This window comes from Passer montanus, unplaced genomic scaffold, assembly GCF_014805655.1.
Source record: "Passer montanus isolate IOZ18808 unplaced genomic scaffold, ASM1480565v1 scaffold1, whole genome shotgun sequence".
In the NCBI taxonomy this organism is placed as follows: domain Eukaryota; kingdom Metazoa; phylum Chordata; class Aves; order Passeriformes; family Passeridae; genus Passer; species Passer montanus.
The window spans coordinates 466,549-488,173 of NW_024356504.1; the positions used below are offsets into that span (position 1 = coordinate 466,549).

Here is a 21,625-nt window from a genome sequence, read left to right on the forward strand (position 1 = left end):
AGCACAACAGATCTTCAGCTGAGAAATTCTGCTGCAACTGAACAGGACATTGGCACTTCCTAGACTCAAATCCAACCTTCCCACTAACAAACATCAGCAAGCACGATTAGCTTACTACCTTTTCCTTCACACAAACTTACCATTAGTATTTGGCCAGCTGAAACTTGCAACTTCTGTGGTAAGGAACTTCATCTTTCAAGGTGTATATACTAATCACACCACACAAGGCAACTCCTTCCTCCCTTAAAGTGAAATGTGCTAAGAACAACACTAGAATACAAATGTAAATCTAAGCTCAACTCCCTTTTCAACATGTCCAGCAACTGCACTAGAAAATGCTCCCCCCTAAGAGCAATACAATTAATTCCCTTGCTTCATCAGAGGGACTGATGAAATGGATATCAAATGGCACTCTGTTGACCTGCCTTGGAATATGCACTGCATAAACAGGTACTCACATTCCATGAAGTAGGGGCCAGGTTCAATTCGCCACACAATTTGTCCTTTTTGCGTGCCAGTCACTCCCCGATTCTTGGAATCCCAGAAATTGGCTGGAGAGTTCTCATCTGAAGGAGGGAAGACAAAAAATAATTTCAGCAAGCAGTATTTAAAATAGAAGTTTTCTTGGCTTCCTGTTTCAAGAGGCCCAGATACAAAAAAATTACTTGTATTAAATTAAAAAAATTTAAAAAATTGAATTAATGGCAAAAATAAATAGCTTCTCTTGTACACTTGATAGATCAATTTATGCAGAGTGAGCAGACAGACACACAGCCAAAGTAAATATATGGCTTCCTGTAAAAGGTGACCTGCCAAGGTACAGTATTAAATTCCAAACTTCCCTAATCCAACAGAGAGGCTATTGGGAGTGTATAGCTGATTGAAACTGCATCACAGAGTTACCACACCATGCTGTACACCAGTCCTGCTCTGTGATGTGAAAATCTAGCATTCATTCCCTGCCTGGGAAATGCAGAATTGTAACTAGGGGTATCCTGTTAGAGGCCCAAAGTGCAGAACTGTCAGTAAGCCAGAGCTAGAAAGGAGAGATTCAGCAAAATGCATTCAGAGAAAACATTCAAAGCAAATAGTATCTGCAGAGCAGCTTAGCAATATCAGTATTATCCCTTCTCAAATTGAGATTTTTGTCCTAGCAAACACAAGTCTTAGGGCTTTTTTATTTCCAGCCTGTATTCAGATACCCAGAACACCAGATGAATGAAAGAAAACCAGGGCAAGAAATTGTCTGAAAGGGCACAAAGGTTAGTTCTGATGACATGGACAAAGCTGACATAAATCCAGCATAACTCTTTTGTACAGGAAGTTATTTGGAAGTATGTATTATGACATTTCACCAGTGCATTTCAGCAGCTGTTTCTTAACTAGACTAGACAAGAACTACACCTATGTAGTTCAATGTAGATGTCAAATAAAACATCCTAATCCTTTCCAGTGATACTGCATATTCTTTAATTTTACTTTAAAAAAAATAATTTTGTTATATACATTTGAGTGCATTCTACAAATTTAAAGACTTCACTAAGAACCTAGTCTACTGTGACTTTGTTCATGAAGCTCATATCCATTCAAGCACTTTCCTTTGTGCTTTGGTAGGAACTCTCACATGAGATAACAGAATTGTCACCTACATTTTAGACACCCATATACTATTTATGAAAGAAAAATAAAAAACGCAGCTTTCTTACATTTATCTTAAAAATATGAACTCACACTAAAGCTTCTCTTCCTCCCTTTCATTCTGATGGCTCATCTCAGTGTACAAGCAGTAACTCCACTGAATTATGATGAGTGCAGTCTGTACATCTCATCTCACCAAACCAACACACAGAACACGACCACACACTGGGCTTCTGTGGCTGCTCAAGAGAACTTCCACACTGCCCAAAACCTACAAGAGCTCTGGAGAATAAAGAAGGAGTCATGGCAAGCTACTGACATTTTTATGCCTCCAGCCATGGATAACTTTGAGAATTTTCTGAAAGCTGATGTCTCAACACCTCAAAATCATGACAAGTCCAGGAGAACTTCACAATTATCTCAATGACAAGGAGAAGGGACGGGAGGGTTCTCCTAACACTTGTGATCCTCAAGCTTGTAATGCCCTCAGGCTTAACTTCTCGTGCAGAATCAACATGATAGGACACAAAGTGCATGCACCAGAAAGGCACACAGGCAGTAAAATCTTAAAGTGCATGTATTTAGTCTTCATTACAGTAAAAAAACTTTCAGACTAAACAAAGGTGCATCTCACCCATGTTTTGTTGGGGCTTTTTCCAAAGTTGTATAAAGAGGAACACTGAATGTACAACCTGTAAATCACCCCACAGACCTTATAAAAAATCTCTACATGATTTGCAATGACACACTAACCAAAAGAATGCATTGTTGATGAATTTATTTACTTTTTATACTTGTGCCTTCCTATCCCAAGGCCCCCTGTTTTCTTCCAGACAGAACACTGAGAAACCATGAGATACAGCTTAACTTCCAGCAACACTACACTAGTGACTGCTCTGGTCCACCATATAAACCTGGTTATCCAAAAGATCACTACCAAAAGTGAGCAGATTCTTTAAAAATTCCAGTTACCTGAAACACAGAGTTTTAAACTATTCAGCATTCTCATTTCATCTAGGTAAATGAAGACACATTCCTGACAGTAAACATCTCATCTAACATGCTCTAGCTCTGAATTTCTGTCTTTAATCTGCTGGAGAAGAGTCTCTTCATGATTCTAAGAAGGACGGATATTTGGTATACAATAACCATGAGTTTTTTTAATTCTTATCTTGTTCAACAAATTAACAAAGCCTGAAGCAATGAAATACACCTTTATTGGTGAGATTTCCAACAATAAGGCACAAGCAACTGTTCTTTGTTTTTTAAATCAGTCACAAAGCAAAGTCAATGGCAATTTTACAGGGATATTAGTAAGCTTCAGAAAAGGTCCTCCATGAAATGAGTCTCAAATTCCCAGCTGGTAGTTCAAGAATGCAGAACGCTTTCTTTCACTTTATTAAAATCCCACATTTATAGAAGTGCCTGGATTTTCAGCTCTTTCATGAAGGAACGGACTCCTTTGCAGCAATGAAGACTAAATCATTGATACTCTGCCCACAGGCATGCTGCCACTGCAACAGAAGGTGGTGGAGACAGAGGGATGGAAAATGCTAACAGACCCTTGCCTGTCAGCAATCGACTCAAATTACACAATTTATTTTGGTCAGCTTTGACTTTCTTCTGAAACAGATGGGTTTTTTCTACTTTTATGATGCTATTCACATAAGGGGAAAATAACATTACTAAAGCATATGGAAAAATAACTTAAACATCAGTTCATGGATTTTAAAAAGAAAAACTGAAGGAAAAGAATGAATGGCATGAAAACATTGAAGTAGACAATAATCATAAAAGTATTGACCAAAAAAAAGGAAGCGTTTAAGAGCAGAAAAAGCAACATCAGAATTATCACTCCCTCATTTTTTCTCTCCTCCCAAACATACATGCACACACACTCTCTCTCTCTCTCCATATATACATTCCATAGGGAACTTCGATTCTAAGCAGTTCTATTCTCCTTTTAGCACATAATTGTTGCTGTTTGTGAAACTGGCGGCTGTTCCAGAATCTGGGCCAAAGAGTAGATATAAATATCCCTTCCCAGAACATAAAATATGCAACAAAATACTGTCTTACTGCATCAGTATCTTGTCCAGTGAGGCTACACTTCTGAAAGAAATAAAACAATGCAAGATGCACAGTTTTTCTTTATCTTCAGTAATTCCTAGACATAAAATGCTACAGAACAGAACTTCTCAGAGCTACAACCCCTGTACAAATCAGAGTATATAAGATAATGTTTTACAACAAAAAGTGGGTAATAATAAATGTATTAGACATAAAATACTACAGAACAAAACTCAGAGCTACAATCCCTGTACAAATCACAGTATATGAGATAATGTTTTACAACAAAAAGTGGGTAATAATAAATGTATCACTGTGTGGAATTTCACTCTGAGTAATGCTCCTTGAAATCACTGTAAAGCAAAAACATTCTGAGTAACAGTGTTTTCTTTATTTAACTACTAAACAGTCAGCCAAACCTGGCATTGAGAAACGTTGCACTGGCACACTGCTGGCTCTTCCTCAATTTGTCCTCCAGGTCTTCTTCTGCAAAGCTGATTTGCAGAGTCAGCCCCCAGCCCATCCCAGTGTCAGGGGTCACTCCTGTCTGCCCATTTCTCCAGCCTGCCTGCCTGCACAATCGTGTTTTATCATCTGCTACTCCCAGTTTTGCACAAGGATGTTATGGAGTGTTGGAAGCTGTGCTAAGCCAGTGTGTCTGACATCAGGGGTTAGGAGGCTTCTGAAGAGTTCACATTTTGTTCTTTGTGTCTTATATCTTCCATTATTTCTGTCTTGGGAAAAAAGGATAAACTACCTGAAACCCATCACCTCACAGAGTCATCCTGCATAGACTAAAGCAACAAACAGATAAATAAGATACAGTCTTTTATAAGACAGCTAGAGGAACTGCTAGCAATTAATTATCTGAAACAAGCCTTACAGTCCCAGTGCACAGAGCAGAGAAACCAGCACTCATCTTCTGGTCCCAGTTTGTTGTCAGTAGTGCTAGATTTTGTGATAAAAGGGTTGCTTCCATCAACACAATATTATATTTTTTCTTCAATATGCCAAAACATTATAGAAGTCAAAAATACCTGGTGTGGAAACATCATTGCTTTAAATTTTTTCCTGTGCAATAAGCAAAGATCGCTATAGCAATCTAAGAGGTTCAAACTTGTGCATTCTGATGTCTTTACTGTAACACATTTATAAAGATGCTCATACCAGAGCAAAGGTGATGTTAATAGATTCTGGTTGTCAACTTTAATTATATACAACTTAACAATTTTCATCTTGCACTACCATATATGGCTAACTCACAGCCCTTGAAAAATCCATGCAGCTTAGCTCAGAAAAGATCAATCACGTTGGTAACCCCATTGTATCCCTGCATAATTCTCTTATCCTCCTTTGGGATTTACATCCCAGTCTCTGATTTTTTTATCCCTTTCTGGAAGATGCTTTATGCAAAATCTTTTGAAGTGTTTGTATTGTTCAGTTTCAATTTAAAATTTTAAATTAAGTTCATATTGTCAGAATGCGACTTCTTTCACATTTTAGGCTGATGCCAATCCATTTGTGGCACCGAAGAAGGTGTGTGCAATGCATTCAGTTATTAAGGGGAGTATTGGTACTAAGCTTTTAAAGCATCATTTATTTCTCTTACAATGAGGATCAGCAGTGCTGGAAGGCTGGAGAATAGCAAGGCTATGTCAAGTTCTGTCCAAGGCTGAGATCTGTGAATTTGCCATCAGTTCCTCCCATAAACATCCTACCAAGAAGGGTCACTCCCCCACCTATTTTACTCCATCATTTCACTTAGTCTTTAAAAGTAACAGAGGCTTGTGGTTAATCTGCATTGGAGAATATTTCTGAACTTGATTTTGAGCCAACCTCAGGAGATCTCTAGGATGGCATTTCCAATGTAAACCAAAAAACTAACTGACATGCATTTTACTTCATTACTTCCAAATACCTTAATCTCAATGCCAGCAATTGCACTCTTTTCAGTGTAAGCACAGACTTCCAAGCAGTAAAACCGACTGTCACCAAAATGTAAGACTAACTAGAACATTCCAGAGAATACATATAGTGGATTTTGGGAAAATGACTAGGAAAGTCTGCAATGCTAACTTTGGTGCAATATTTTCACTTTGGTAATCTCTAATAATTTTAATTCCAGAAATACTAGAAATAAAAATCTATGGGTGATCAATAAAGAAGTAGCACTGTGTTTACTGATATAATTAACTAAATATATTTCTTCCTTATACCCAGAATATGCTTAAAAGCACTTGGAAACTGTATCAGGACACATCCAAAGGAGAAGATAAATTTTATCACCTGAGGCCTCATTCCTTTTCTAGAAAGTCAGTAAGTAAATTAACATGTTCTAGGGTTTCTACTGCAAGCAATTACTATAATAAATCACATTATGTCAATCAATTTAAAATACACTAGGTATTAGTTAGTACCGTATAAACAAATATTAACCCACTAAGTCAGAGCTTGTTTCTCTGATTTTCAGAATTTGCCCTCTCAGCCTGTGAACACAGGTTACCTGGTAGAACCAAAACATTTCCCATGAAAGACAGCACCATTGCCAAAATTAAAGATCAACACTTAGTTGTACTTTCTAGCCTTACCTGGCCATTCCAAAGGATGCCCGTGGATCCTAAACTGCATTCCTCCATCAGAGCCCAATTAACAAACTGAAGAATAAAAACCAGTAACGTTTAGAGGACGGATATTGAAAACAGCATCCTCATTCCCAATCACAACCAGTGCTTTCTACAGAAGTTGCCTTCTGGACCCAGCCAGTGCAGCTCAAGTTTGGAGGCTTAGCTCTGTGTTAGCACTGCTGCATAAATCTCAGCTCCACGAAGCACGTCTGTCCTCTCCCTTCCTCCTGTCATTTGGAGGAAAGGCTTTTAGAAGGATGTCCTCCAACTCCGCGGCAGTTCCGAGCAGTTACACGCCATCATCTGCCTTTTCTCCTTTATTCAAGGTTCCTCTGGGTTCAAGCAGCCCGTGCTAAAACGCATAAGGTATTACGTCCTTCAGGCTCTGCTATTTGCAGCCACTCCCCTCCGAAGGGTACAGGATGCCGAAGCCCCATCCTCCCTCCACTTCCTTCCTTGCCTTGTCCATGGGAGGATTCCTCAGCATGGCCACGGCCCCGCAGCACGGGCAGGCTGATGTAAACAGGAGGATCCTGAAATCCTAGAAATGACGGCAAGGCAGCCACAGCAACGAGCACAGCGGGAGCTCGCTGGAAGTGCAGGCTTTGTTTACACAGTATTTCGCCCTCCCGCATGACTTCCCCACAAATCCAGTTATTTCAGGGAAGAGGGGACTGCTCCATGACGTCTGGCTGGCATGGAGCTGCCTTAAACCCAGGATAACTCTGCCCAGGGCACTCCTGGGCAGGAGGACAAACAGGTGGCAGAGAGCTTCCATTACTACTTCTCCTCTTTCAGGGTGGTAAATGCCACCTCAGGGCAGGAGCTTGGACAAGCCTCTATTCCTCCAGATGCTCCAGCTCCTCAATGGCCTCCTAGTGGAAAACCTGCAGCTGACCTAAAACTCCTTCAGCCTGTGGCAAGCACCCAAACCGTGCCAAAGCAGTCCCAGCACCTCAAGAAAAAAGAGGATTCCTAAAGGAATCTGCAATCTGGTCTGTAGCCCAAGATCAAATTTTTCACGGCACACATTTCATGAAATTGCACACTTGTGGAGCTGTAGGTCCAGACTCTCAAAGCAAATCTTGGTTTTCCTAGTAATACTCAGATTTTTAAAAGAAAAAAAAATGCAGTAAAAAAACCCCTTCCACCTCTTACAGGAGTATCTGTTTTACTCAATTGAAGATTTTTCAAAAACGCTTCCAGTCGAAGAAATTAAGATAGATTCTTTGCTAACGAAGGGATGAAAGCTAACGCATTGCTTTGTGCTTGCATGAGCACCTCTAGGAATTGTATCTTCAAAGGACAGAAGGTGAAAGAACATGAGAACTGGAATACTGTAAGAGAAATCTAACACACTGCTGAGTACTAAATGGCTGGAAACATTCCTCCCTCTCTCCTCTCTTCCAGCAGAGCAACCCCAAAAAAGTTGAGAACAAAATTCTTGGACTGTCTTGAAAGCTCCCTAAGCAGCTAGAAGATCCAATTATCACAGTTCTCTTTACTCTTCAGGACACTTTGAAAAAAACTTGGAAAGTGGCAGAAATACAAGACACAAGGTCCAACTGAGAAAAGCAAGAGCAGAAAAGAGGCAGAAAAAGGTACAAGAGATGCTCTTACAGCCTCACACAGGAGAGAAGCTGCTGTTGCAGCTCTTCCTGAAGGTAATCATGCACTGCTAGAGGGTGCTGGACAACACTCTGAATTCCAGCCTGGACACAGATTTCAGCCTTCTGGTGCCACAGTCCTGCTATATTAGCAGTGGAGAATCAACATCATCTATAATCATGACCCATGGTCAGAAAACAAAGAGGTGTTTGCTCCTCACAGCACAGCAGCAGTTTTTCCTATTGCACAACCAAATTTAAGATTCATGTACCTCCACTGATTGCCCCTGAGCTGTGGGCAAGAAGCAGAAAGACTCCACTTGCATTCCCTTGTGTGCCCACTGTGACTCACTGTGTACATGAATATGCTGCTGATTTTTATTGCACTCTATTGCTTTATGCAGCAAGAGCCATTATTAATTTTTCTAGTTGTGACTGACAGGATGGCCAGGAATAACATCAACTTCTCTAACACTTCACTCCTACTTCAGCTGCACAAGCAGAGCACAGACACCATACCATACACCCCATTCAAACACTGAACTGTGAAACCTTTTTGCTATTGAAACTTAACAGAGTGGGAAAATCCTGACACTGGCTATTTCCTTCTTTTCCAAGAATTATACCACTATATTTTGATTCCTTCTTTATGTACACTAACATTTCAGCATGGGGATCACAGCATCTCCATGTGCCCTCACACAATGTGATATTTCAGGGCACAGCAGCAGCTCAAAAGATTAGTCAACTAGAATGTAAGACACAAAGATATTGGAAAAAAAATACAAGTAATTTTTTCAGACATATGACAGTACAATGGCAGGAATAAAGTGGAATTCCACTTCTCTGCATTCAAAGTAAAGGCATCATTGAAATTCAAAGCATTCAAAGATAAAAATAAGCCCTTTCACCCATCTTACTGGCAGAAATTCAAAAGCATAACAAGAGGAAGGAAATGACCTCAAGCTTAACATCTTTCCTGAAAATCTTACTAATCCTCCTTCATAAATGATGTGCACTTCATTCCCATCTCCAGTTCAGGTTTCACATATGTGCCAGCCCACGGCACAAGTGCCCTGTGCATCATGAGCCACCTGCCAGCTGACCTGGCCCACCTGGAAACCACATCCTGCACAGCACAGGGACACAATGCTTGGCTGTTCCTGAGCTGCACTACCACAGACTGGCTACAACAAGAAAGGCATAAATGTTAGAGCAAAAATTAAGCTTAAGAATGACACTGAAAAAACTTTGACAGATGGTACTGCACACCCTTAGACACAAAGACTATTAGAGGCTGAATGATATTGCATAAGACTCCCAACACCTTTGCAAAATGCTAATAAATCACCTACCATTTAAATCTTGAGGTCCAGCTAGCTGTATGCGGGGGGGAAATAAGGGACAGGGGTGTTTCAACCTCCTCCTGAAAGAAGCAGCACACAGCTGAGGCAAAAGCTGCACCACCTCTCCTGTCAACTCACAATCATTTCAGCTGCTGATGGGTCAGGGGAAGTGATGTCTGCAGAAGACGGAGACTGCCAAAAAGAGTGGCCACCAGGCAGGGAACGGTTTGGAAATTCAGATTTAGGCCACCACTGGCTACCAAAGTTGGACTATACCGATATTCTAAAGCACTACAATAACTAAGCTATTTCATGATAAAGATGAGAGGATATGAGGACAGCAAAGATGCAAGCAATATACTAGGGAAAAGAGAAGTCTCTCTCCTGTAGCACCATGTCTTTTTTTTTAAGCACTTCACTGCATCTCACATTTTGTTAAAACTCAATTAAACTCATCTTCACAACCATAATTCTTTCTCAATATGCTCCTCACTGTTATATCCTGTCTCTAAACACATCCTGACACTCCCACAGTCCTATACACTAAAGGTGTTTTTCTTGCTTTTAACAGTAGCAAGTCCAAGGTCAAAAAAAACCCAAAACCAAACTCCACAATAACAAACCCTGAGTGCACCAATATCCTAAAATCCTGTTATTCTGGGACAAGACTATTTAGAGTATCTAGAAAAACAAGCCATGTTTACCTAATTAACATTAAAAAAGTTATTGTGGGGTTAAATGCTGTCAGAGCTAAACTAAAAAAAGCAAAAAAAAAAGAAAAATAAAAACTCTATCTAACCTTTTCTGTGCCATATTAAATCTGCCAGTATAAGTTTATTGTGGAATGTTTTTCATCATTTTCTTCCTCAGCCACAGCCTTATATGGTGTCAGCTAAGCACTTGTTTGCTGGCAGCACACGAGCTGCTGAGCTTGCTTTAGCTGCACGCAAAAGGGGACTGCAGCTTCCAAAGATAAAGGGCATGCACTTTTATCCGTGACCACATTCCCATCACAAATCTTTGCCAGAAAAACTCAAAAATATAACAAAGTATTCCTGCTGTGGAAGATGTGATATCAGCAAAGCCATGCTCTTGTCTACACAGCCTATCCTGCCCCCAGGAAATTCTGCTGGTAAATAAACATTCCAAATAAAAGCACAATTTTGCTACTAGCACAGCTGCACTTACAGAGAGGCTTTCTGTGCTGTGGCTGTCTTCAAACACATCATATGTAATCTACAGGCAGCAGAAAAAGTAAGGGGTCATTTATTCTATGGCCTTCGTGCTGGTTTATTTATTAACCAGCAAACATCTGGTTCTGTATGCAGGCACCCAGTGCAGAAAGGTCCCAGACAAACTGACAGTTTTGCTGGGTGTTCCTTCTTTTCTGGTCAAACACTTCTCAAGTGGAAACAGTGGAAACCACTTCAGGAAAGGCCATATGTTTATGGCCATCCCTCTTCCCTCCTCCTCAGCCTCAAAACGTACTTGGAGCAATTCCTGCTCTGCAATCAGAACATTATTCCCATTCAGTCTGCTGCTGCTCTCTGGCAATAGTCACATTTTCATCTTCTCAGAGTGGGAATATTCAGGAGAGGAGAGATTTGGACAACACTGAGTGGCCTTAATACACAGTAGACTGTACTGAATGATGTAATGATTTCTTCTGCGTTTAATTTTGGTAAAATATGGGCTCATTTGACAGACATTACTAGCTCATAAACTAACCTTAAGTGCACTTCATTCCGCATGCAGATCTTCTGTAAATTACTTATACCTCACAATGAGGCTTTTCTTGTGGAACTGTCAGCAAACACAACTGCCATAACTGAGAGGATTTTAAAAATAGAGTTGATGACTGTGTTCTATTTTTACTTTTTTTGTTGTTGTTTGCAAATCTAAATACCATTTTGAATTATTATGCAATGTACATCTGCCCTTTAAAACACCATACATATCACTGTGATGCACATGTAGGAAAAGCACAACAGTCTAGAAGAGATTTCAAAAACATATGCATGTTATTTTAAATCCATATTTTGAAACTGTTGCCAAGTGTCATTTGTTCTGTTTATATTACTGAAATTTTAAAATCAGATAGGAAACATGTACTTGGCAACTGTCTATTACTGAAACATTCAGTTTGAGTACTCACCTTTATTTCCAGGCAGCATTTTGCAATATGCCTCACATCGGCTACCCATGAAACAGTAAAATTCATTACAAGCATATTTGCTGTTATTGATCTGTAGGTTTGCACAGAACACTGTCTAGCTTCCTGCTTTCCTTTTCTGCTCATCCTTCTGTTCCCTTTTCCTTTTCTGCTCCAGCTTTTCATACAGCAGAAGAAAGTAACCTGTTTTATACAGAGTTTAGAGTAGCAATGGCAAACTATTATCTGAAACCCAGCCAGCGGTATGATAGGTTCCCTAAGAAGTAGCTAAAGGAAGTATCAAACCTGTTACTACTTATCTAATAACCTACAAAACTTCTTGTCCTAATTAACAGGAGCCATTCCATGTCGAATTATTAGCAGCCATCCTGTTTCCCCTGCCCTCCAACTTAATAACGACACGTGAATACTTTATAAATTCACATAAATTTTGCAATCACTTTTTGACAAGTATCATGCTTATTTACCCTTTTCATCCTCTGGTCCTAAAAGTGAGGTGATGATAAATTGTAAGCATCTATAATTTAGGTTACACGGCCTTTAGGTTAATACATTTATCAATTTGAAAACCTCACCTGACAGATGATCCTCAAAATTGGTGAAAAGCCAGAACTAGTTACTCATCACATCAATAACTTGAAAACCTCATTCTAGCTTACTCAAGTGACACAAATCCCTCAATTTCTGCAATTATCTTCTACAAAAACTGACCTGAATTCACTGGTGCATTATCCACCTGACATGGTCTTTTCTCATTCATTTTCTAACACCTATTGCTGGCAGAAATATTTACATTTTACAAATGCTATAAAATATTGATACAGCTCAAAGGATGAGCTCAGTCACGTCTCTACGTTCAACATCTTGATCATCAAGACCTTTCAGGTGCTACAGACAAACACCAACCAACCATAAGCAGCTACATCCCAAAAGTAACTTCATCATCTTTACCTATCAAAATACAGGAAGCCATCAGCTCAAGAGCAGTGTCATTCAGCAAGGGCTCACACTTCTAACCCTCTAATCATGTCACAACTTTCAATGAAAGGGCTGCAGGCCTAAATAATTAATTAGGAATTTATAATACCTCTGAATAAACCGCAGAAAAAAATCTTTAATGTATATATGCAATCAAAAGGTTAAGTTCAGTAAAAGTATTTCTTTTCTAGAACAGAACAAAAACATGCAACTCAGATGAAAATACAAGAGATTAAAGGTATGTATTTCTTCTCAAATCCCTGCAAGGGCATAAAGTATCCTAATGAGCTGAAATCTCGTTTGTGGGAAGCTCTCAGATGTGTGCTGAGAAGGAGGCACTCCCTTGCCAGATGGCTGGCTCTGCTCATGGCCACGAAGGAGAAGGACTGTAACCACAAATCCGAATTAAGTGTTTTAACTGCCCACATACATACACCCGCCAGTAGTTCTAACAAGTAGCTTTTGCCAGTGGAAGTTTCTACCAGAATTACTGAAAGTTTTCTGTATGACATATTAAAAAAAAAATTAACTGATCATTAGCAAGGGTGTTAAACTCTGACCACAAACCATTTTGAATTACAGAGCCAGCATCACCCAAAAAGCTGACCCAGCCTTTGCACACAGTGATCCACCAGCTGCTTTTATGGCCAGCTAGTTGGATGTTCTCATTTTGCTTTTGTTACTCAGTCCCCTTCAGCTTTCCCCACAGTTCTCTTTCCTTTCCTGGAATGAACCAGGAAAGAGCAAAGTACGTGCCAAACACACTCCCCAAGAGTCCTGTGGATTTCATTTAACCCTCAATCACTTTTGCAGCCCTTGTTTTACTTGGTGTTTACTTAGACTTATTTCTTTTTTTGGTATGTGAGTGTGTGAAAGTGCTATTTATTGCTAGGAATGAGGGCTAAAACAAGAAGCAGTACACCCACAGAACAGATCAGTTACAGAAAAAAGAGTTTTCCTACACACAGCAGCTGACATCTAGGAATCCAGGAGGTTAATTTCAGTTTTGCATTCTCCAATGGTTGATGGTTTGAATCCTGAACCTATTATGATGGTAAAGATATCTCTGAATTTTCAGCAATGTGGCATCCTTCAAAACTGGGTGGAGAGAATTGACTCATCACTGAAAGGAGAGAAAGGACAGCCTTTTGATTCCTCATGTTCGCTTGATTATTACTTACAGTTTCTGACATTGATCAAAATTCTTCTTAGCCTGTTCCAACCTTTTGACAGTAACAATATCAGCCAGCATTTTCCTTTCAGCGCTCAAGTCCATTCCCAAAAATACTTTTTTTTTAGGGAAAAAATTTCTTTCCCAGCTTCAAGCAATTACTTACTGCCTTTTAGAAATTCTTCTGGTTTCTCAAACTTGTCAAAAAACATTCCATACTGTGTCTCTACAGCACACATCTCTTAAGGATCTTGTGGGATTTAATATTCCCTTAGCAGCTGTTGTTTTTAAGTTTATCTTCAATATTATGAGTTGTTTAAGCGGGAATGCAAACTAGTCTATTGTCATTTGGCAGTAATAGGTTTCTTAGGGAATTTATTAGAAAGCCAGGGAGCTTCCTGGCTTGGAATACAGAAAAATGTTTATATTTTGACAATATCCTTTTGTCATGCTTCAATGTCTCGGTAATTTAACCGAAATTTAAAAGCGACCAACAAAAAGAATAAATGGTCCAAGAATCTGAGTTCATTATGAAGCCCAACAAACCTATACAAAGCAAACATCTTTTCTAAGCATTTCCTACTAATATTGCACCTGAAGTAAAATACTCTAAGTGTTTCCAAACACATATTTTGTTCCAGTAAGCACAGCCAGAACTATTCAATGTGGTAATGTAAATGCAAGAAGTGGGCAAGAAATATACAAAAACAACAAAAAAGGTTTAAAAGTATGTAAGAACTGCAAACAAAAAAATCCATTCAGATTGGTTACATCCCACCTAACTAGCCACAGGTTTGTACAGTGAGCTGCAAATCTTGCTAGTATTTGTGAACCAAGTCCCTGGGGCATAATTTTCAGCCAAGCTGTGGTTTCTACAGCTTACAGTTTCTTACATTTGTGCTTAATTTCATATTGTGTGTCACTGACTACTTGCAAACACAGACTGTCCCATTTGGGGATCTGACACTAGCATCCTGACATTGAAGAATTTAACAGCACAATCAGGGAAACACTGTAGTCACCAGGAGAACAGGTTCTTTGGATGAGCATATGACTGAAGTCTGACCCAGTTCACTTTACAGAAGCACATTATGTTTTTCTCTGTCCTGTCCACCAAACAGTATAGCGTGCTTATACACTGAATTAATCTTTAAGCAGACACAGGATAACCCAGAAATAGATCAGGAGCACAGCACATTCCAAATTTGCACATACACTTCCAAAGATGCTATTTTTGCAAGGTATACAGATGGAGGAAATAGAATGTGTTCACTGCCTGCATTCTTGCACTGTCCCTGACCTGATTCAGGCTCCCTTGGACTGCAGCCTGAGGTTTGTTTGATTATTGGTTCTTTGTTGAGACCACCAAACCTATTTTGTCACAATGAGCCAGGAGTTTATCCTGATGGTTTTAGCCACCTATTTTTGCTGATTTCTCTATCATGCTTGGGATATACTATCTCCTTTGCTCAAGCTGGAGCTGCAAACAGGTAGGTATGCTGGACCTACAAGTCAATCTCGCATCAAGCATTGTTTTTCTTTCCTGTGTTCCTGCCAAATCAATCAATAGTTTAGCCACCTATTTTTGCTGATTACTCTATCATGCTTGGGATATACTATCCTTTGCTCAAGCTGGAGCTGCAAACAGGTAGGTACACTGAACCTACAAGTCAATCTTGCATCAAGCATTGTTTTTCTTTCCTGTGTTCCTGCCAAATCAATCAATAATTTATTCACATTCTTCAACAGGGATGTTCCTATTGATGCAATGCTTTTGTTTGTTTTTTAATAAACCATGACTATTCTGTCCTTTTGCCTGCACACACTGCTACTTCACCCCTAAAGGTTGTATCAAAAAGCTTACAGATCACAGTACCAAACTACCGTGGCCAACACTTACGCTCCAACAAGAGAAATGTAGCAAGTTCATTGTGCACGACCACAAATTACAGGCAAAAGTCACTCACAACAACCACAAAAACAGAGACAGAGCCCTACACCTTATTCTGTATCCTTCCACTGCAGTTGGATTTGTATTTTATACCTGCTTTTATGCAACTCTCACTGCGCACCAACAGGGTCAACTCCTCTGCAGATGTTCCAGGCTTTCTTCTCTCTGTTGTGGTGTGTATGTATTCACTCCTTCCACTGCAGTTGGATTTGTATTTTGTACCTGCTTTTATGCAACTCTCACTGTTTTGAGACACTGCACACCAACAGGGTCAGCTCCTCTGCAGATGTTCCAGGCTTTCTTCTCTCTGTTGTGGTGTGTATGTATTCAGATCTCCCTCGAGTGCCTGGCAGTGCACGTCACCTGTCTGGAGATGCACGTCACCTCTGTTTAGAGATGTGGTATTTACAGCCTGCATCAGGGACTTTCTGCATAATGCACCACAGCAGGGCAAGCTGGCTTATTACTTGCTGCCTCAGAGTTCAAAGTTCAGATCCAGATCCAGACATTGAACTTTTTAAATATTAAGGGCCATCTGGTTTTACTTTTAGTTAGGCTCATCAGACAGAAAATCCCAGATCATGGTGTTTGGTGCTGGCTTTCTCATTTCTGTCCCTGAGTCGCTGAGTAATCCTTGGGAAGCAAAGAAAATCCTGAATCCTGTGCCTACCTACGGTATAAGACAGATATGTTACTAAAATGGTGTCTTCTTACTTATTTTTAATCTAGCTATATAAGACTGCAGTCAGTTGCCAGCGCAGTGACTCAGCAAAGCCCCAAGCAAGGAAACTCCCTGCTGGGACTCCTGCAACTCAAAGGGAAGGTGGACAGGGACTGGGCCTTTCCTCACAGAACCACCTCACCTGCTTTGGGCACCCGCAGGACATTCAGGTCACTCACAGCAAGGGCTCCTGGAACCAGAATGCAAATTGCTTGTGCGTAATAAAATAAGGATCAAAGAAAGCACTTCACCTACACAGCCTTCAGATTTCAGTGTTGTTTTATGAAAGCTTTGTAGTCCTCAACTCAGCACCTTTGCATTACTCCTATTTATTTACACTTAACTTCAACAACATCCTTAATTTGGCATTAGAGAGCCTGTCTGTCACCTCCCCATCTGCACCTCTCACACTAATACCTGTCAGTCTAGAAGCATGCCCCACATTCATAACAGGAAAGCCCAGGTGCTTGCTGTGGATATTTGTCTCCTAAATCCTTTTGGAACATGGATATAACAGATTTTCAGAGACTATCTCTTAATTAGTATCCACAGAACTATCAAGGGCGTCTGTGATGTCGAACATAGTATCCTCTATTCAGTAAGCAATTTATTTCAGGAGGTTGACTCATTTCCTTAAAGCTTTTTGAGCTATCTGTTGTGACTGAAAAAAATTCAGAAAATTTAGAAGTACTCAAGGAAATGAGCCAACACATCCTGGAAGAAATTCATCCAATATACACACACAATAAGATAAGTCAGTCTTAGATTTCTAAAGAAATGAGCAGGAAGGAGTTCTAAAAGAACCTGAAATATTTTCTGTCAAACGCAATGTTTGTTTCCCATCCTCATAACTCCTTACGCCCACTTTAAAAGCAACATATTATGGCTAATCAGGAAGTGGTTCTCCTAAGTTGGTCCTCTCCCTGCAAAGACAAAAAAACCTTCCCTGAAACAGTTTAGTGGATCTCCCCTACACTTAAATTAAAACCACTGCTGCCTGTGTGCCTCATGAGAGCTTTCAGTCCCTGGTGCTTACCCCTAGAGGCACAGAGTCCATGGTCAAACCATACATCCAAGAATCTGAATCACCTGAATCACTGAATCACCTCAGCACAGACTCATTACCTTCAGCAGTTTCCAGCAATGTATCAATATCTCAAGGCACTAGTAAATATTCTTGAGTATTAAACAGGCCACCTCAAAGTAAGTGGTAGAGTTCATGCTCTAGCTAAACAGAAGACGGTTTTGCTTTGGAAATTTAAACGAAATTTGAAATTTCATTTTATGGCAAAGCCTTGATTTACTACATTTAACTGCAGAGCAGTCCTAAGCAAAAGGACATTATCTAAAAAATAGCACCTTATAACCTATTCTTCATCACATGATGTGCAGTATATAGATGGAGAAAGGGGGAAAGGAGGTTGGAAGATCACTTACAATTTTTGCACTCTACTTCAGTTGAAGACAATTTAGAATTTCCAAGATAAATTAACTTCTGAGTAATGCACTGATGGCATAAAGAGAGTTTTCAAGTAATAACCAGAAAAACTGCTAACTTGTCTTAAGCACTATCCTGTCACATGCAGAGTAACAGGAATGATTTTTTTTCCCTCCTATACATTGCCAGATCATTTTTCTCACATTTAGGCTGTAGCAGTTTTGTAGTGAGATGGATGACTACTTCACAGTTAAGAAGTAGTACGTTTACCTCTTCAACAAAAAGGATGCCAATATAGTTATTTCTCATCTCAAATATTTAAGCTGATATCATGAAAATGAGAGAAATTAAGCCAAACACTGCTTATGATAAGTACTAAATAGCTCTGCAGATTAAACTGGACGAGACCCAAGCCAGAAGAAACACAAAGGTCATTCTGCAGTTCTTCAGAAGCAGTATCATTTTAACCAGTGCCAAAAGCATCATCAGAACTCAGGAAAAGAGATAACGATTTTGCTTTTTAACTTTTTAATATAAAATCTCAGAAATGAAAAAGCACTCTCTCACATGCAACATCAAAAAAGAACACAAAACTGTAGACTAATGAAGGCAAGGAAGTATTATTAACTTGTGTAATTATCTTGAAAGCACCTTCATATCAGATTTCCATTATTTCTACACCTTTTCCAGAAGAGCATTTGTAAAAGCATTAATTCCCTGGAACTCTTCAGGCAACAAACAGAACCTAAAATTGAATGCAACTAGAAGCAAAGGCTCACCAACTCAGCTACTACAAGCAATACACACAAACTCGGACATAAGTAACTAATTGCAATTAGTCTCACACACCTTTTAGAGCAGACTACAAATCACATCTCATCACAGCCTCTGTGCTGGGGTCACCGCTGCACACTGCAGATGAGCAGATCCAGTGGCCAATTCCTGCCTAGAGTGTCCCTCCCACTCCTGGTCCCACGCTCCTGCAGGTAACCCCTGCTGCTGTCCCCCAGCCCCTCCGAGATGCTGAACTGACCCAGAGCTGTTTGCATTCTTGGGAGAGGAAATGCTCTGCCAGCTTGGCACCACTGAGCCAGCAACCAGCAGCACCAAGCACAGTCACCTACCTGAACCTGAAACACACAGATTTGTATTTAACTGCTTGAGCAGGAGAGAAGGAGTGCACTCAGTTCAACATGCTGTAATTAGGACTGCTTTCCAAACTACAAACCTTTCCTCATCTGATCGACTTAGAGCTCTTCACATCCCTTGGGGCAGTGGCACTGATGTCAGCTGGGATTTCACTTCTGAACACATAGCAGGGGTATGTTCGGTTTGGGGTTTTCAAAGAGAACTGGACAATGCGCTTCTCACCCTATTGCTCAAATTTACAAGTTGAAGAATACATCAGAAAAAGTGTTGTTGCTTGCACATTAAGTACCACCTCATTAATAACTCCTAAAAATCTTACTCATTGTTGACTTTAGTAGATTGTTGCATCCTTATTCAGTATCTGGGAAGCAAGTACCTTTCTGAAATCTACTAAAATTAAGAGAGGCATCTATGTTGAAAAATTTGTCAAACTGTATTTTTCCCCACCCTGCAGGCTTCCATCTGCTGAACTATGTCATGCATGAAACTCTAGATACAAATTAAACTACAGTGGACATATAAATTCTTTTTTTCTTTTTTAATGAGGTCATTACTGGATATTTATCTCAGTGACAACCAAATGTGCCTACTACTGCACTATAACATTTTCTACACATATTTAATTTTATAAAGTCAAACCCATTTAGGCTTAACTAGCTTCACACACAAGAAACTGCTTCCACATTTTATGGCAAAGATAAAACATTGATTAGGGTCCTGATTTTGCAAGGCATGGAATGCATTCAGTTCTTAATCCTCTTCACAGATGACACTTATTAGGTCCAAGCTTTCAGTTTTCCCCTCTTGAAAATTATCCTCAAGTGTGACTTAAGTCAATGAACTACATTTTTTGACCATCACATGAAGTTTAAATTCTCAATTTAATGGAGAGTGAGAGCTCACACCATATCTGACTAGATACCTGTCTTTCTCCTTTTTGCCTTACTACAGTACATACAGAATGACTACCTTACTTATATGGAAATTGTAGGTTCATTTTTTGCATTACCACACTGGAAGATAAGGGATTCATTTCTTCCCAAGGGTAGGGGAGGAATGACAAGGGCAATGAACCCACTGATTTTTATAAACTTTCTAGGACTACTGACACATTAGTGATCAGTGACTTGAAACACGACAGAAGACTAAACAGTTTGACACTAACTCTGAATGACTGCCACACAAAGGAGGCAGATCTCTTGAAACAAAGCTCAGAAGCACAGGGTTTGCTCGCCTGAAAATCAGCTGCCCCTCAAAGTGAGGGCAATGGAGTCCTGGCTGCTGCTGGGCACAGAGACAGGAAACGCTGCCAGTGCAGCCGTGCCCAGGTCCTGCAGTGCCCACCAGGTGAGCACCAGCACGGCACGATCAGTGGAACTGCACAGCTCCAGCATCTTCACCCCAAACCAGAATTTCCCTCATGACAAACCACAAATCCTGCAAGGGCTGGGTACCACTCTGGCCCATTTTTTCATACCAGAGAAGTTTCAGACCTGGCCATTCTCTGGGTCTTTGCTGTCCTTCAAAGAGCATAAATTGATGAGCTTTGCTAGAAAGAAGGCCTATCTAAATTCGTATTGGCACCTTCATTAACCTCCTCCAGTTATAATTTAAGAATCTGTGTATCCAATATCAGACTATATTAAAAATTATATTAAATGTATCTGCTAAAAAATGTTTGCTTCAGAGTCCTAGTATGTTTGTGTCTCATCTTTTCTTGTCCCACTGGCTTTACCTACACCAGTCACACCCTTAACATATCCTATTTAACACTCAGCTTATAACACATCTCAATTCAGATCCTTAGAGTCATTGATAAATATGTGCAGACACAGGAGCCAAGAATTTCATAAAAAATGTACAAGGAGGAGTTCTAACACTATGCATAATGCAAACCTAATCCATACTCTATTTCTCACATGAAAAAAATCAATAGATGAATTTATGCAATTCCTTTTTCAATCCGGTTATAACTGACTTGGAATGACTGTTTTCCCAAATTACTTTGAAAATACTGTATGGCACGATGATTCTATGATAGCAAACAGCACTGGAAATGTCTTTTTAAAATTAAATCCAACCTCCTTCAACCAAATTAAAATACAAGCTGACACAAGACAGTTTTACGGTAAAAGGGAATATTACAAATCCAGAGGTCTATACTGTTTTTCATTATCCAGTGTTTGTATTTGCCATCTTCCCATCTGCTAGAACAGTCACTTCAAAAGGCAGGGTTGCGAGAGCACCACTTTCTATCCAAAGGATTATAAATGTTGTCATGCCAAAACCTCTTGCAGTGGAAAGATACTGACAACACAGCTGAAAATGTCCTCCCTGCAGCTACATTTGTCTAGTTTTCAGGTCAGGGCTATCTGAAAAACTGAAGAAAACCCACAATTAACTGAAAAGTTTGGATGTTCTGGCAAGACCTTTTCTGTCACAGTTTGAATCTATGTATCATCATACAAGTTCCTAGATTTTGGGGGTTTTAGCAGGGAATTAATTATTTTCTTCTTAAAACAATAAAAAAACATATATTTTAACATAATGAATATCTTTTCAGGCATCTGCTTAATGCAATGAAAAATACATAGAGAAAAAACTTTCTATCCACATCTTCTAATTTTCTGCAGTAAAGAAATGGCATTATGCTGTCCATACACTTATTTTTGAACAAAGTTCGCCAGCTCACAACTGAAGAGGAAAAATTCCATGCTGGTGAAAAAAGAGCTTTGTATGTGGGTCAGGACCTAGGAAGA

The 21,625-nt window shown here is 39.7% G+C and overlaps 1 protein-coding gene across 2 annotated transcripts in view; it reads right to left on the reverse strand.

The window, feature by feature from the left end:
- Window positions 1–21,625, reverse strand: part of HECW2 (HECT, C2 and WW domain containing E3 ubiquitin protein ligase 2) — a 105,415-nt gene that overhangs the window by 77,744 nt on the left and 6,046 nt on the right. Inside the window, exons 1-2 of one of the 2 annotated variants that reach the window (XM_039700061.1) lie at window positions 6,297–6,685; window positions 459–566 (exon numbers count right to left, since the gene is read on the reverse strand). In XM_039700061.1, coding sequence (XP_039555995.1) covers window positions 459–566; window positions 6,297–6,336 — 148 coding nt within the window. In that variant the 5' untranslated portion in view covers window positions 6,337–6,685. Of the gene's footprint in view, window positions 1–458; window positions 567–6,296; window positions 6,686–21,625 lie in introns of those variants that run through there. The other variant, XM_039699961.1, reaches the window with a different exon arrangement.